A 17,330-nucleotide genomic window follows, 5' to 3' on the forward strand; every position below is an offset into this window, starting at 1 on the left:
AAAAGAAGTCAATTTAGCAGGAGTAAATACATGGCCGTGAATCCACATTTTTAACAGTACAGACATTTATTAATTATTTAGCTCAACTTAATGCTTTTATTCGCTAATGTAAACTATTTTATGTCAAATCACAGGCACCGGAGAAGAATTCCTGTAATGACAGACTTTTCATCGGCACAGATTTGCAAAACTATACAAAAGGATCAACTGTTGATGACAGTTTTAATGACATTGTATTTGTTATTGAAACAAGCGAAAGTCTTGTGATTGTGACGTTTATTCCATGTTTTGACGTAATCACATCTAGCAAATTCCGTGCAATCATTACTGGTGAAGGTAATAAATATATCTATTTTATTTTCGATAACCAAGCTGAAATATGCATCGTAGCTTTTTAAACCCAAGCTACTACTAAATATTTAAAAACACATATTCATGTATGCATTAAATATATTCATTAAAGAGTTCATATGACCAAAACAGCAAATGAACATACAAATTACATGGCCTTAAATGCGAACTTTGCTTCTACGAAGTTTATTTAATATGAATCAGTTATTACAATCTATGCATTGCCAAGTGATGTTTAAATAACGTCAAAGGGGAATTCTATGACAGAGGTAAATGTAAATTATTTGGTAATATAACTAATTCTGGGATGGGCATCTACACTCAAAAGAAATAAAGCGTACCTTTAGTGGTATTTAGAGCACACTAAATATTTCGCGTAAAAATAGATTTGTAATTTTCCGGAAATGTAGAGAGAAAATGAATGTAGGTACTCACTGTTATTTACTACATAGCACTTTTTTTCTATTGAAGAGACACCTGCCTGCTTTTCGATCGATCTAGATATGCATAACCGCTTAAGAAAAGGAAGACATGAAAACTGCAATAAACCGAAGATGATTCTCACTTCTCTTTCCATTCTTAATCTGCCATTTGTAAATGTCGAAGAAAGATTCGAAATCTTTGCTGGTCGTCATCATAGCATTCAGATAGAATTTATTGACTTCTATATTGTCTGCCCACGAGGTAAATAAAGATATCTAACACCATCATATCATTCAGATAGAATTTATTGACTTCTGCATTGTCTGCCCACGAGGTAAGTAAAGACATCTAACACCATCATAGCATTCAGATAGAATTTATTGACTTCTACATTGTCTGCCCACGAGGTAAGTAAAGACATCAAACACCATCATAGCATTCAGATAGAATTTATTGACTTCTACATTGTCTGCCCACGAGGTAAGTAAAGACATCAAACACCATCATAGCATTCAGATAGAATTTATTGACTTCTACATTGTCTGCCCACGAGGTAAGTAAAGACATCAAACACCATCATAGCATTCAGATAGAATTTATTGACTTCTATATTGTCTGCCCACGAGGTAAGTAAAGACATCAAACACCATCATAGCATTCAGATAGAATTTCTGCCCACGAGGTAAGTAAAGACATCTAACACCATCATAGCATTCATATAGAATTTATTGACTTCTACATTGTCTGCCCACGAGGTAAGTAAAGACATCTAACACCATCATAGCATTCAGGTAGAATTTATTGACTTCTACATTGTCTGCCCTCGAGGTAAATAAAGACATCTAACACCATCATAGCATTCAGGTAGAATTTATTGACTTCTACATTGTCTGCCCACGAGGTAAATAAAGACATCTAACACCATCATAGCATTCAGGTAGAATTTATTGACTTCTACATTGTCTGCCCACGAGGTAAGTAAAGACATCTAACACCATCATAGCATTCAAATAGAATTTATTGACTTCTACATTGTCTGCCCACGAGGTACGTAAAGACATCTAACACCATTATTACTGTCTAAAACAAAACAATTAAGCTATGGTTTTTCGAGGTAACAAAATTGATTGTAAAAGTAAAAGTTAAAAATTAAGAAAATCTTTATCAATTTCATATATATTTAAAATCGAAACGTTGAAAGTAAAAAAACGTGTGACGTTTTCTAAAAGTTGTAAATCATTATTATAATGTATTGTTTTACATTTGTAGTATGTACTAGTATAATGTAAAATGAAATTATAGCATTTTCGTAATAAATTATTACACCAGGTATCGTAATTATCTTTCAAACAGAAAGCATTTATAGAGAAAATTATATATTTATTGATCATTCTACTTTGTACCGCCTACGCGAAACCAATTTATAGTAACAATTATTTTAGGCATTCAACGCTAGAGTGGTATACAATAAGCATATTCGTTTTCTTTGTTTCAGAAAATGGTTTATTAAAAGCTTACAATGTTGCCTGTTATATCTATAGACAACAGTAAACATAACAATAAGTATATAAACATAATTGAACCTTACTGTTTAAAAACTGTTTCCAAACAATATGAACGTTTATATATGAAACGCTCAGGGAAGATTTTATGCAACAGTCAGTACACAAAGAGGTTCTTTTTAATGACAATGAAAATGAAAGGATACTAAAATGAATCGAAGTATTCAGATATAAACTTATAATACACATTTGATATACTACAATAATACAAACTTTGAATGTTTTGTTTTAATGAGGATTTTAACTTCCTTATCTGACTTTCCTTCTTGTGTTTTATTTTTTTAGATCAAGCAGAGATTCGCTCGAAGTTTACAGTAATTGAACATCTTTATGATGACAAAACCTATTGCAACACGGACATGCCACCAAAAACTATCATCTCAAAAGGATCAAGAGTCTCGATTATTTTTAGAAAGTACGAAGATTCCGAGAAAAAGTTTATGAGAACAGAGGGATTTCGTCTGAAGTATTATACAGTTACCCATTCATTTAAAAACATGACAAGTTACACAGGCCCAGTACCGACAAGTAATTGTTTGTATCTTTTCAACCTGACATTGTAACACATTTTTGTTGTAGTTTTTAGGATTTATTTGAAACCTTATGTCATAAAAGACCAGAAGTCCGGCTTCGTTCTATATAATGTATTGAGAATGTCTTCTTCAGGTGTTTACATTAAAAGTCAATGTGCATTTTATCAGTCCAGTATCTTTCGGCCTTTTATGAGTAGTTTACTTTAACTTTCCACATTCATTTATTTAAAACGGCAAGGACTTAACAAATGCGATTGCAATAGCTTTTCCGGTATGAAAATTTTAGGTTGAATTGTTTAACATTGTACGCTGTTTTATCTTATTTTGTAGAGAGAATTGTTTTGCATGGCAAGCATTTAAAGGTTGGAAGGCCAAATAGCACGAAAGGTAAATATTATGCGGACTTGGGATTACTTATGCCCAATGATAACATGATTCCCCAGTAAAGTCGAGGATGCGTCAACTTCGTGATAACTGATGAAGTAACAATTTATATTTCTTTTACATTACTTGACAAGAAAATATTAGTATTTGTTTCATTTTAACTGTCCAATAACTTATACGACAAAATAGTTCAGACGGGTATGTAAGTAATGCAAGTATTCAGCAAATCGTTTAGTAATGAGTTTGTATCCTCATGAGTCTTTTTAGATAATTTTGTTTTGTTTCTCTATTTCTACATTTTCATTTCTGTTCCCTGTTATTTTTCGTTTTTTTTTCTTTGTTTATCTTTACATGTATTTATTTATATAACATAACATTGTGTTTATTTTTCGCTTCAGTACAAGCGTTTAAATAATATCATCTTTAATATGGTACTGTCGGTATTGGCTTCAGATATTGTAACAGAGAAAACGAAAAATGATAAATAAATTAACTGTCCTTGCTGAGGTTCGATCCCACATGGCAAATTTATTTATTTATTTTGATGGGTTTAATGTCACACCAACAATTATTGGTCATATGGCGACATTCAGCTTTGATGGTTGAGATAGACCTCATGTACCCCATCCGTGCATTATTTCATCACGAGCGGGCACCTGGGTAGAACAACCGACCTTCCGTAAGCCAGCTGGATAGCTTCCTCACATGAAAAATTCAACGCCCCGAGTAATGGTTTGAACCCACATCGATGATGGGCAAGTGATTTGAAGTCCGCGATCTTAACCACTCGGCTACGGAGGCCCCCACAGGGCAAAGGTTCCGTTGAATATAAATAGTATGTGTATTTTATAAGAAAACATGAAATATTTAGATTTTAACAAGTTACAATGTGAATTCCCTATGACACATTAAATCTATTTATAGTCATGTTTGTTAACACCAAGTTCTCGATTGGGCATAGCAGAAAAACAGGGCTTTCTGCATCGAATGTTATCATTTATTAGACTCCGAGAAAAATATATAAAAATATCTTTTGATATTTCATGAGATAAATTGTAGTTACAATACCTGTTACCTCTTGTTAGCACTTCTTGTTAACTAGCAATCTTTAAGTATATAGGTAAGATGAAGGATGGAAATAAGTATTTTTATGTATATACTACGATATTAGTAAATTAGTCAGTTACTTTTCGGTATACAATCTGATTTTGAAAACCTATAGTTTTAAGTAAAGAAATGACAACATGATACCTACTATCAGAAATAATATTACCATTTCCAGCGTGTTCACGGGCATTTAAGAAATGCTACAATTTATTTTCTGCGATGAGTTCTTGGACTGAGGCAAACTCTGTATGTCTGGAACTGTATCAGCATCTTGTTACGGTACACTCGAGGAGTGAACTGCAGTACATTCATTACTTACTACGCGGGCAGAGATACAAAGACATACGGACAGGGAGCGAGAACCAAGATGAAAGCTTTAGAGCACATATTGGTTAGTAATGCCTACATTTGACCAGAACCTTGTGATCTGTGTTACGAAATAGTTGCAACATATTTACAATCCATTAATAAGATTTTATTCATTTTTCTGTTTTATGCAGGTAAATATATTGTTAATGATTAAGTGTGAAACGAGGAATTAGTGACCTACATGAACAAGTTTAGGTTTTAATCTTTTGTCAAGGGTAGTCTTTAACATATTTTTGACTGTATTGTTATTAAAGAAGATCAACTCTTTCTTAACAGTGAAATGGTTATTGATATTTTCGCCTATTCGATGTTTAATGATGTTGCTCTCGCCTGATATGGATTTTGAGACAGAGTATGTCCCATATATTGTCCACAACAAACTATGTAAAGATTTTATCTCGCCGACTACCTTTCACTTCAAATTTTCTAAATTAGACATTACAGTTAATCAAAATCCTTATTTCTATACTGCTGTATATGCTTAACAAATCATAATTTGACAATCGAACGGTAATTGGCATAGAATGATACATGTCAAGTTCTAGCAACTGAAGAGTAATGGTATACTCGAGATATTCTATTAATTAACAAACCTACTTAGTTTAACAATGTTTTATTGCTGTCTTCTCATGGCAATGATACCTATTTACAACAGACGAACTAAATGGGTATAATAATACTGTCAATTATTGTATTAACCAATGTGGCACATATTAAAACATCTAATTTAGAAAGGAAATATAAAAAATACCATTGATTCTGCTTACAATTTAACCTAATTTAGAATACAGAAGCATAAAAGACCAGATCCAATAAATTACAAAAATTACTAATAAAACACAGGTACTGCATAGATAACTGGACATTAAATGGGTTTTCTCGGCCTTTTTTACTTTGAAAGGGGAAGTAACATCTCTAAGGCCTTGTGGAATTTTATTCCATAAAGATATGCCCGAAATAGCAAAATCCCCAAAATTACCAAGCCAGGAATGTGTCACTGAAGATTTGGCCATTATTGGGATCCTGACTGGCATCTGCAAATACTTTTAGCCGGGTATGCCTGTTATCAATAGAATTTAAAGAAACAAAATTATCATTTAGATAATCTGGGGCCAAACTAAACTTAATTAATGAACATGACATAGTATTAACTGAAGTACCCTCTTTTCTAGTACTTGCAACCAATGCAGGGTTTTGAAATGATCAGAATCAATATGACTCTACTGTCTTAACTAAGAATAAAACGAATGAGATTATTTTGGCTAGATTTAAGTCATTTCGATCAATACTTTGTAATACAAGGGTACCAAAAAACACCTATATAATCAAAATGACACTGAATCAAGTAAGTTTGGGTTTAAGCTCCCCCGTGGTGGTTTTGCCACTGACCGTTCCAAGGTGGTGAGCCACAGTTTTAATTTACTTTTTCATTTTGTCATCGTGTGTTTGTTTTGTATGTTAGTGTGTGTATTGGTAGTGTGCACATCTGTGTGGTGTGAGTTTCGTTTTAGGGAGGCTGCGTTTTTTGGAACGTTGCATTCCCTATAAGATATTTATCCTCGCTTTTTTAGCCATTCGTCTGTCAAATGACAATATAAAATTTTGAAAAATGACATATTCTTTAAATGGGCAAAGAAAGTTATTATATTGAGTTTCTAGTGTAGTTTAAATAATTACATATAATATCAGTATAAACGCACAAGAAATGGCATTCACTCCATAAAAATCTAATTCTAGGTCAGCGTAGTTAGTGGCGTGCTCTATAACAATCCATCAGGTATAGTATACTTATGACATCTGGGCTTGAACTTCAGACAATTTTGTTCTAAACGGTAGTCAGTTATGCGCACTGATGGTCATATGTATATGGAAAATCAATTAAATTATCAGGTAATATTTCGAACATGACTTTATGGCCCAATAAGTAAATTGATCAGGTTTCGGATCTAAATACAAAGGTTAGAACACAGTCTGGTGTACTATAGTTAACATTTTCTTATTCGAGTACTTTCAGTAAATACAGTATTCATTTTATGTTCAGTCTAATGAGATTATGAGGTTTCTGCTATTTTTTTCAGTAAATATTCATATCAGTTATAAAACAAAACAAATCGATAGGTGTCTCTGTACAGTCTGTTTGACAGGTGATAATGGCCTTTGAAACTTAGTCTGGAGGATGAAATATCTTCCATGTGGTATTTGTATCCGATAATGCGAATATTTTCCTCCTATTTTCCCTGTTCTGCAGCATTGTTTTTTTTGTAAGGCATCTCGAAAACAGAAACCATTCAGTCAAATATTAAACACAAATATTAAACACAAATATTAAAAAGAAACGACGCACAGAGGGTTTCGAAACCTGGATCGACATGTCTAGCGTGTATGTTTTGAGATTATAACCTACCGTCTGAGATAGGAAGCGCTTCCATCAGATGATTACATTTCTTTATATATTATGTTTTTCCGCTCCAAGCACCACCATAACCAGAAACCGTACAGTCACGGCACAGTACGCAGTGTCGAAATATAACTGTGAAGGTTTAACTAGACATTTTGGCAGTACTAATAATCATTGCAAACAAAAACATCAAAGTTATCGTAATTACATAAGTCAATACAAGATTTAAAGTAGTTGTAAAGTTGAGAGGCTTCTTGGCGATGTTGAACATAATTTTAAGACTAAGACTGTGGTATATATTTTATTACGAAGTACTAATTTTATTTGTGCTCCAACTTTACCTCAACAATCAGTATATTATCTTCTTTTACTGTTGTTTGGTTTAACTTATTCAGGCCTGAGACGTTTTACAGACAAACATAGAAGAAAGAAATACACTTGGATGAACAACGTTGACGTTACCTTTACTGCATGGTAACAGATAATTGTATTATATATTATCTTAATTATACAATTGCCTTACGGGCTGATTAGTAATTATCATGTCAACTTATTTTGTTCAAACTTCAGTTGTCGATCTGTATAACCTGTATAAATACATCTTCTGAAAGATTTTGTGAAATTAGGAAAATCGGCTCTTACCTTTCTCACATGTTAATACAACCGTTCAACTTTTAAATTCAACTATTTGTCACGTTCACTTTTTAGTTTATTTATAAGATCTTTCCTCGCACGTATTGTCCGGGAAAGCGGCTATGTATTGACCAAAACATCGCCGATAACAAGTTTTCGTAGAAATGTGATTCTGTCATTATTATTTTCTTTTTTCGTGACTAAACTACACGTGATCGTATAAGAACTATATCTTCTATGTATCGTTTATGCTGACTTACTAAATTATTTGAAACGAAGAAGAAGAAATTAAACGACTGAAGTACGAACGGTTGACAGCGATTCCAATCGATTCCAATCGAACTCAGGTTCGTTCGGAAAACGCGTCAACAGTCAACAGTCCCTTGTTCCATTGTCTTGACAATGATTGATAATTAGTCCGCTGGGTGCTACTGTGCAGGTGTTTTAAAACGTGTAAGACAACAAAAACGCTGTTATTTAAAACACCAAAAGCTAATTACCTCAGAAATAGTCATTGGATTAAAATATTCGACATTAGTAAATGCATCATATTATTGAAACACATAATAATAGTCATGCACCTTGGATGAATTATAATGATTACTGGCCACTTTAATTAGGGAAGATAATAGACAGTCTTTCAGTGTAAAAAGTGATCTGATGATAATAAAATTTGCCTATTTTAAACACAAAATTGTATCTTCTAGTTCATCACTTCTTTTTGTAGGAAAAGCGGATACCCTTCATTTGGAGACTGCACTAAAACATACTTTCAGCCTTTCAATGCTGGCAATACTTGGGAATCAGAGGACTGTACAACTGGATTAGCGCAATATTTTATCTGCCAATCACAGATAGAATGGGGAAATGAAATGCAATGTAAATTCGAGTGGTTAAAAATGGATTGTTTTTTCAACTCTTTGAGTTGCCTCTCAGCCTAATCATCCACCCCTCAACATATATAAACACGGCATTTCACTTTATTTTAATTTCGTATCGAGGGTGAAATAATTAAAATTAACCTTTAAAAAAGAAAACATTTTAGTACAAACAAAGGGTTAATACAATTTTTTAAATGTATTTTACTTGCATTTAAATTCTGTGCTATCAGTGCGATTCTAATATATCAAATTACAAGATAGATAGAAATTTAAATTTTGAAATTAAATTTCAACATATGTTTTAGCCGAAATAAAAGAAGACATTTGTGAGAGTGTTGTTCGGAAGGAGAAACAAATGGTATTTTCTTCATACTCCGGAAAGAAATGTCAGAGTTGGAATCATCTTAACGAAGACGCTATGCGTGATTTTGATGAGGAGTTATCCAGCTTTCCACTTCCAACGGAGGCTCCAAATCATTGTGCAGATCCTTCTTCACTTGGTCTTTTGTGGTGTTATGTGCAAGAGCCAGACCAGGATTTGCGGGAGCCATGTTTTTTGCAAAGTGGGATATATTTAAATCGGCTTAAGTAGAGTTTAAAATGATTTCTCAAAATTAGTTGAAACCTGTATGTCCGTTCTATTTTTCTCTGGTGATGAGCAAATGTGATAATTTATTTCTTAAATTCTATATCTATCTATGCTAATAATTGTTCATTAGTCAAACATTTAAAATTATCATTGATACTACATCAAATCAATCCTCGAAAGCCGAAGATTCACAAACACTTGATACTGAAATAATAATAATGAAATACCTATCATTAACAATTTCTAAATACATTTAAAGGTTTATAATGCTTCATAAGATTTTATTAGCAAAAATATTTCAAGGTTTGCAAATAATATTGTATACGTATAATGTTAACAGATAAATTTCAAAAATGATATCAGTGAATGTAATACTAAAATTTTGAAAATGGAAAAAGATATGGATTTTGCAATTGAAAAGACATTAAATAACAATGATGCAAGTACAAACAATGTAAAAGCAATTACCAAGAATAGTGATGCAATCACAGAAATTAAGATTTATTTTTGTAAAACAAGAAACAAAATTATCAAGAACAAAAAATACTGTCAGAAATACTGCTTGTTACTCTGTAATTAATATTATATTTTGAGTAAACACGTCCTCCTCAAGACTTTCCTGTTACATGAAAGATCTCTTACTTCTCGTGTTTTGTATTGTTCGCCACAAATATGACAAGAAGTTTGTTTTTACATTAAATGGTAATTTCTTTGTTCTTCAACTATTTTCTTACAATATGTTTCTTTTTTAGCACTTCTTCATTACACTGATATACTGCAGAAGGTCCTCCAAATACCTGAATTGCTTTACCTGTGGAATTAATACTTTTTTTCTATTTTATTGTCACAGCAGCGTTGTTTGTGCTGTTTAGCGGCCGTAAAAAGTCTCCCCGTACATTCAATCAGGGCTGTTATATTTCGATCTCAGATCGTTCAGCACAACATTCTAGTCTTGTTATTGGTACTGTTTAGTTTCTCAGCTTGAACCTTTCGACCTGGGTGGTTCTAATTCTCCCGCTTTCATAGCTTTTGGTATTTTATAATCACCCCTTGGATATGGTGCCTGCATTTTTGTTTTGTCTGTAGGCAGTTCCTTTGATATGCAAGCTCCATAACCTTAGAAACCCTTTCTAAATTCCAGCGTGTTTAGTACTGCTTGTTGTTTTCTCGTTTAGGGTAAACTCATTATTTTTAACCGGGGACATATGTCGCTTTTTATGGAATTGCACCCTAGGGTATTATTGAAGGTTCCATGTGCACTCCACATCTGCGGATGTCTCTAAATTGTTTCTATTTTGTACTTGTAACATGTGTAACTCAGTCTATTTTTTATACGGCTCGGTAAGATGATAGAAACATAGTTGATATTTTCTTAGTTATACTTTCGAAGTTAGCATTAATTACAAAATGTTCCATTAATTGTTCATGTTTAGTTTTAAAATATACCGTACTTCCATCTTTTGACATTTTACAGTTGGATCACCATTATATGTTCAATTAATACTCTTTCTTGAGAAAACCTTTGTAAGCATGATTTACAGAAATGCTCTATATATTGCTATTTGGTTGAATTAAACATTAATCTATTAAAGTATTTAATCTAATCTAAACTTACCTACCGGCTCCTTTGTTTCGATAAGGTCTGTAAATACCTTATAGACCTCCAAAGAAACTATAATAATAACCAGACATTTTCCTTACATTCATTGTTTACAATGCAATAGAACAACGAGAAGTCCGTGCATATCAGTAATGTGCGTGCGTGAGTGACTAGGTAAATAAGATTATCGCTTATTTATAAAGTTCTCTTTAAGTATAAATTTTCGATCAGTTTTAAATATTTCGAAAATTGTTCTATACCGGACTTAATTGTGAAATTTTAACATTCAATTATAAACAGGTCTAGAGATTTGTCTAAAAGTTACAATGTTATCAAAACTTTAGAATTTTTCTATAGTACTTATGTTGCTCCCGTAACACCGATCGATGTGTATGATTCATCCTGATCGAGATGGTATACCCCTTGGAGAAATGCCGAACTTAAGATTATTTTTATCAAAAATGTTCAAGAGAACTGAATTACGCAATTTGTCTGTGAAATCATAGGCGCGCGCCATTAATTGGCGTACAACACGAATGGCACGCATTTCTTGTAATAATGTAATGATAAATCTCTATTCATACATGTATACGGCAATATAATTATATTTAAGTATCAAATTAAAGAACTAAACAAACTTACGCTGTCTTCAAATATAATAAAATGCCATTCGCGGTAGGAACGGTTGCAGCAGTTTTGGGTAATAATAGAATTTGTTCAAACTTTGTACATGAACAAAGTGTCATGTTAGAAACAGTATTATGGGAAAAAATGAATGTCACCAGTACAGGAGTTATCTGCCCTTGAATGTGCAAATTTGTGAAGAAAAATATATTTTAGGGCAGATAACTCCTAAACAAGCATGGTGACCTATGATTGTGTTTGAATTTTTTCTGTTTCTAACATGAAACTGTCCATAAACAAAGTTTGATCAAATTCTATTATTGGGAAATTTTTGTCTCATCTCTCATACAAGAAACTGCACCAAGTGTCTTTAAATTCTCACCAACTGACTAGACACAGAAAGACACTATAATCTTCTCAGTGTTTGCCAGAGGTGCGTATGTTTTACATGCAATACAGATGTCATGTCCTAATTGCTGACAAATACATTTACAGGTGCGTAGCAAGTTGAGCACATTTTGTTATATTGATAGTATCCGATAAGTTGTAGCGCACAAGATCTTGTCTCTTCTCTTAATTGCTTCTTCTATGTTAGAAACGATTTACAAATCATAAACAAACCTGGACAACTAAAACAAAAGAGCATGTAGGTATGTCCTTTATAATTCTCGGAATATGTCTGCGTTGTGTTTATAAACATGTGAGGAGATTTGAAAACCCTCACAGGTGCATAAAAACGATACAGACCTATTTCTCGAATAATGATTACTATTACTTACATATTTAAGTCTAACCAAATATCTGTAATAAAAAGTATTTTGAGCCGACAGTTCGATTATGTGCACATATCTAGTTTCATTCTTTCATTTTTGTTTCAGCGGCAAACTATTCCGACAGCTATAAAGGTTGCTACGTAGACAAAGTAGACAGAATCCTCGAACTGAAACTTCCAGATTCACAAACTAACAGTGGTTACACATGTAAACACAGGTGTACGGTGTCTCAATACCAATACGCTGGTACCGAGGTAACTGCTACATGACTTACTAATTTCTTATTAAGTATTTTAACAACTAACGTCTTTGAAAAAGAAACAACATTTTTGAGATAATTTTAGGATTTGCAGGCTATCTGATTTCTTACTGAATTGAAACGATAAAGATCGCGCAATATCAATTGTTGTTGTGCATGTCTTTTTTAGTATGCGAAGCAATGTTTCTGTGGACATAAACTAAAATACTTTGAGAAAAAACCTGATTCGGAATGCAATATGAAATGTCCAGGCAATGTAGATGAATATTGTGGAGGGTCATGGCGGATATCTATCTATGACATTGGGGGTATGCTAGAAAACGCTTCAGGTATTCTAAAAGTCTTAATTAACCTTTAATTTTTAAATCTGCTTTTTCATATTACAAATATTTGTTTTTGCCTGTTTTAAACATCTCATTATGTCATATGCCAGTATTTGCATAGTATAAGTATGTTTTCTATCTGCAAAGAAAACAAACAAAAGTATTTGCAAAGATAAGTCTTGATATCAACGATTACCCACAAGCTTTTTTGTTTCGATAAGGTCTATAACAATTACCAGACCTGTCTTACACGAAACTGTTATGACGGAACATCCAAAGTGCCTGTGGTGGGATTCCAACCAGGTGCTAGGTCAATGCTCTAACCACTGAGCCAAAGAGTCGACACACTTACGCAATTGTCAGAGATTAAGTTTAAAGACACGTCGCAAAATAACTGTATTCTTTTGTATTTCCATAATGGTAGTTATACATGCTTCGCATGAAGAAAATGAGAAATAACAAGTATCTAGTTACAAACTGACAGTGATTTGTATTAGACCAAGACAATGTGTTTATTGTCTAAAAATGTTATAAATTAATGTAGTAGTATGTACAGTACTCGATGCATTAAGGTGAGTTTAGACCATACTTCTTGTTTCTACAGTGTAAGATTATTATTTTTTTTATGTTTAAAAAACAAAGAAAATGACAGAATAAGTTTGCTGATGGAGTTGTGAAAATACATTAATTCAGGGATGGCCTAAATTTTCCACCTGTCATCTTTTAGAATAGCTGTATTGTACCAGTATTATCAGAATTATTTGCAGGAAGTTCCTGTGGGAGGAAAAGTAGGTCATTAGGACGTGGTGGGTTTTTAAACGTACAGTTCATGCCTTAGCGACCGTAACAACGCAGTAAAAGCACGAGTTGTCCGTGCATGTCATTACTGTGCGCGTGCGAGCGATTAGGTAAATAAAAGCATCATTTACTTAAAAAAAATGTCCGTTTTAAGTAAATACTTTTAACAGTTTTACATATTTTGAAAATTGTCCTAAACAAGACTTTGCTGTAGAATTTCAACATTCAATTTTAAACAGGTCTTGAGATTTGTCTGAAAGTTAAAACGGTCATACTCATAAACATCTTCTGTCTAAGTGCAAAATGCTTCATGAAACAAGAAATTTCATTTAACAACAACAACAAAAATATCTAACAATAATGACAATGATATGATAGCAAAAAAATGCAAACGCCGCAATTTTCCTCCAAGGTATTTATTATTCCGTACAATAAAGTAGGCACATAAATTGTTAAATGTTGGTAATATATTTCATAACGATTGCGGAGGTGTCTGAAATAAAATTAACAGTTTAAACATATTTTAAAGGCAGTTTTGAAGTAGTGGTTATGGGTGGGGGACTGGTCAAATCGTAATTTTCGTTTCCTGAAAAATGTTCTAAGTTTGCTGAATACTGTTAATCCATACGAAATTAACGGTGGACATTGTTATGCCTTTAAATATTATTACCTATTTTGCACTGTACAAAGTTTTGTTGATCTTATGCCGTTTACCTGACAGTCTTTCGTTTTTTGTAAAGTAATCAGTTTTCTGGCGTCCATACTTGTATTGACTTTACATCTACAAGTAACTGACAGTTTCTTCACGTGAATCAGATGTGGAGGAAGAGAACGACTTTAAACGAAATTATGTTTATTCAAATTCGTTGCCATTTCACAGAGAGCAAAAGCCTCGGACTACAAACCTCTTAATTAGTAATACGTTTTAGAATTCAATATTTTATAGCAGCTAAATAATGTTGCACTTATATTTACAAGGATAACTTTGCCTGACCCCGGGGTCTGCAGTCACACAGCGGGCATTTAGTTATTTTTAAAGGTCCAATACTAAGGAAAGTGAACATTTTAATTTCTTTTAAAAAGCACAGAAACTATTTCATTTTATTAGAAAATGAAAGTTGGTATGTAGAAATTCGAAATAAATCGCAGTATATGTACAATTATTTTTCTATGAAGTATGAAGAAAGTTAAAAAGACCTGGGGGGTCATTCTGTCGATTCATTGAAATTTCAACATAATACACATACATTTCTTTGAGTTCCAAAGACCTTCTGTAAATTTTTACCTGCCAATCTTCATTATTTAGTGTCTTGCAGAAGTCTATGCACTGGCTATGAAAAAAATTGCCAACTCACTTTCCCTTAGTAATGAACCTTTAAAACAATGCGTTGTTTGATACCATGTATTTTGTGGTTACTATTTTTAGCTCACCTGAGTACAAAGTGCCCAAGGTGATCTTTTGTGATCGCCCTGTGTCCGTCGTCCGTCGTCGTCCGTCGTCAGTCGTCCGTCGTCCGTCGTCAACAATTTGACTGTTAACACTCTAGAGGTCACAATTTTGACCCAATCTTAATTAAACTTGGCTAGAATGTTGCCATCAATAAAATCTTGGAGGAGACCGATATTGGGTTATCTGGGGTCAAAAACTAGGTCACCAGGTCAAATCTAAGTAAAAGCTTGTTAACACTCTAGAGGTCACAATTTTGGCCCAATCTTAATGAATCTTGGTCAGAATGTTACCCTCAATATATTCTTGGATGAGTTTGATATTGGGTCATCTGGGTCAAATCAAAGGAAAAGCTTGTTAACACTGTATAGGCCACATTTTCGACTGTATCTTCATAAAGCTTGATCAAAATGTTAAGCTTAATGATTTTTAGGATAAGTTTGAATCTGGGTTATGTAGGATCAAAAACTAGGTCACGAGGTCAAATCAAAGGAAAAGCTAGCATATTGTAACGAAACTTTTTCCAAATGTTAATTTTGATGATCTTTAGGTCAGTTTCGAATCTGGGTCTGGGTCAAAAATAAGGTCACCAAGTTAAATCAAAGGAAAAGCTAGTTAACATTTATAACTGTATCTTAATGAAACTTGGTCAAAATGTTAATCTTAATAATCTAAAGGTCAAGATCCAATCTGGGCCAAAAACTTAGTCACCAGGTCAAATCAAATGTAAGTTTTGTTAACAATCTAGAGACCACATTTATGATTGTATCTTCATGAAACTTGGTTAGAATGTTAATCTTGATGATCTGATCTTTAGGTCAATGGGTCAGGTGAGCGATACAGGACCTTCAGGACCCTCTTGTTAGACATTTGCTGTCTGATTTATTTAGACCCAGGGTCAAGGGTCCGGGGCCAGGTGTCAGGGCTCAAAAGTATACCTATATTGGTATTCCGTATACTACTTCGATGTATTCATTTCTAAATGACATTCCTGAAAATACCGGCTGACTAACTTTAGTGACACAAATAAATGCAATACTTACAATGATACTAACTAAAGAACTATTATTTACACACCAATGTACCAAAGCGGTATTGGCATATATTTGAAAGTTACATATACTTTTATTCTAGATGTATGAAAAAGCGATGGAAATACTTTAGAATATTATTTAATTGTTGGAAATGGAAATGACAGAATGATAGTTTATAGCTACAGAATATATTAAAACTAACTTCAAGGCATTTTTACATTGAAGACTACTTTCTTTTAGATCAGATCTTACTTTTAGCCGAGTAGAGTTGCTTTCTATAAAATTCACAATTAGAATTATTGATACATACTTTTGTAGATTTCAATTCTAGCATCTCAGAACAAACGAGTGCTGATGTTTTTAATTGCTCGAGTGGATCTACAATACCTGCAGTTAACGTGTGTGACAAAACATTTGACTGTCTGGACTTTTCGGATGAGCTTTCCTGCATGGGGAAAATCAAAGGTTTTATAGAATTTTAAACAATTGAGAGTCAGGGTCATTTTGTATCATTTATGGAAACTATAGTAACTTCATATGCATCTTATAAGATGATATTCACTTTTCTTGCATTACCAGACTTTGTTTTCTGGTGATTTCACTGGTGCTGGAATACCATATTTAACACCCCGAAGTGTAAAATTATTCTCAAGCTTTAATGATGTATAAAGAGCTACGACTATGTTGAAGATTTGTGCAGTCATTTATAAATTATTACACCAAACAGGATAAATATCAAATACCTTGATAGTTCCATTTTGTTCCTCATTGTACATTTCTCCATTCCAAAATCAAAACAACAACAACAACAAACAAACAACCAATTTTACGAAAATTCAAATGATAAAAAACCGGACCGAAACATCTTTATTTGTCTTTGAAACATCTTGACGTCTTTCCTATTTGCGGACTTTGATTTCCCACCCTTTGTTTAATTACGCTACGCTATAAAGACAGTCATTTGCTTGATTTTGTATTGCTTGATTTTGTATTGCTGGCTGTAGATGCGGAAAGAAGATCCAGCTTTCGGGTAACTGTTTACGCGGTTACTCGGCAGGGCCATGTCACCGCCTATACAGTTACCCTCGAGCTCGATTCTAATTTAACCCACAACCTTTGAAAGAATCTTTTATCAGTGTTATTAACGTTGAAACTATTTCAAGGATCGAAATCGGCCTGGACTTTTGTGACACGTTGGATGTATGAACAAATTTACCGTAAGCTACATCATAATCTAAAGAG

At 33.2% G+C, this 17,330-nt stretch overlaps 1 protein-coding gene across 1 annotated transcript in view; it reads left to right on the forward strand.

The window, feature by feature from the left end:
• The window catches only part of LOC123562081 (uncharacterized), a 115,358-nt gene that overhangs the window by 13,706 nt on the left and 84,322 nt on the right, over positions 1-17,330 (forward strand). Inside the window, exons 10-20 of the mRNA XM_053533736.1 lie at positions 135-336; positions 823-1,035; positions 2,622-2,864; positions 3,200-3,256; positions 4,536-4,751; positions 7,523-7,601; positions 8,488-8,639; positions 8,947-9,204; positions 12,333-12,481; positions 12,656-12,815; positions 16,407-16,553. Of these exons, the coding sequence (XP_053389711.1) occupies positions 135-336; positions 823-1,035; positions 2,622-2,864; positions 3,200-3,256; positions 4,536-4,751; positions 7,523-7,601; positions 8,488-8,639; positions 8,947-9,204; positions 12,333-12,481; positions 12,656-12,815; positions 16,407-16,553 (1,876 nt within the window). The remainder of the gene's footprint in view (positions 1-134; positions 337-822; positions 1,036-2,621; positions 2,865-3,199; positions 3,257-4,535; positions 4,752-7,522; positions 7,602-8,487; positions 8,640-8,946; positions 9,205-12,332; positions 12,482-12,655; positions 12,816-16,406; positions 16,554-17,330) is intronic.

The sequence above is a fragment of the Mercenaria mercenaria genome, chromosome 2 (genome assembly GCF_021730395.1).
Source record: "Mercenaria mercenaria strain notata chromosome 2, MADL_Memer_1, whole genome shotgun sequence".
In the NCBI taxonomy this organism is placed as follows: domain Eukaryota; kingdom Metazoa; phylum Mollusca; class Bivalvia; order Venerida; family Veneridae; genus Mercenaria; species Mercenaria mercenaria.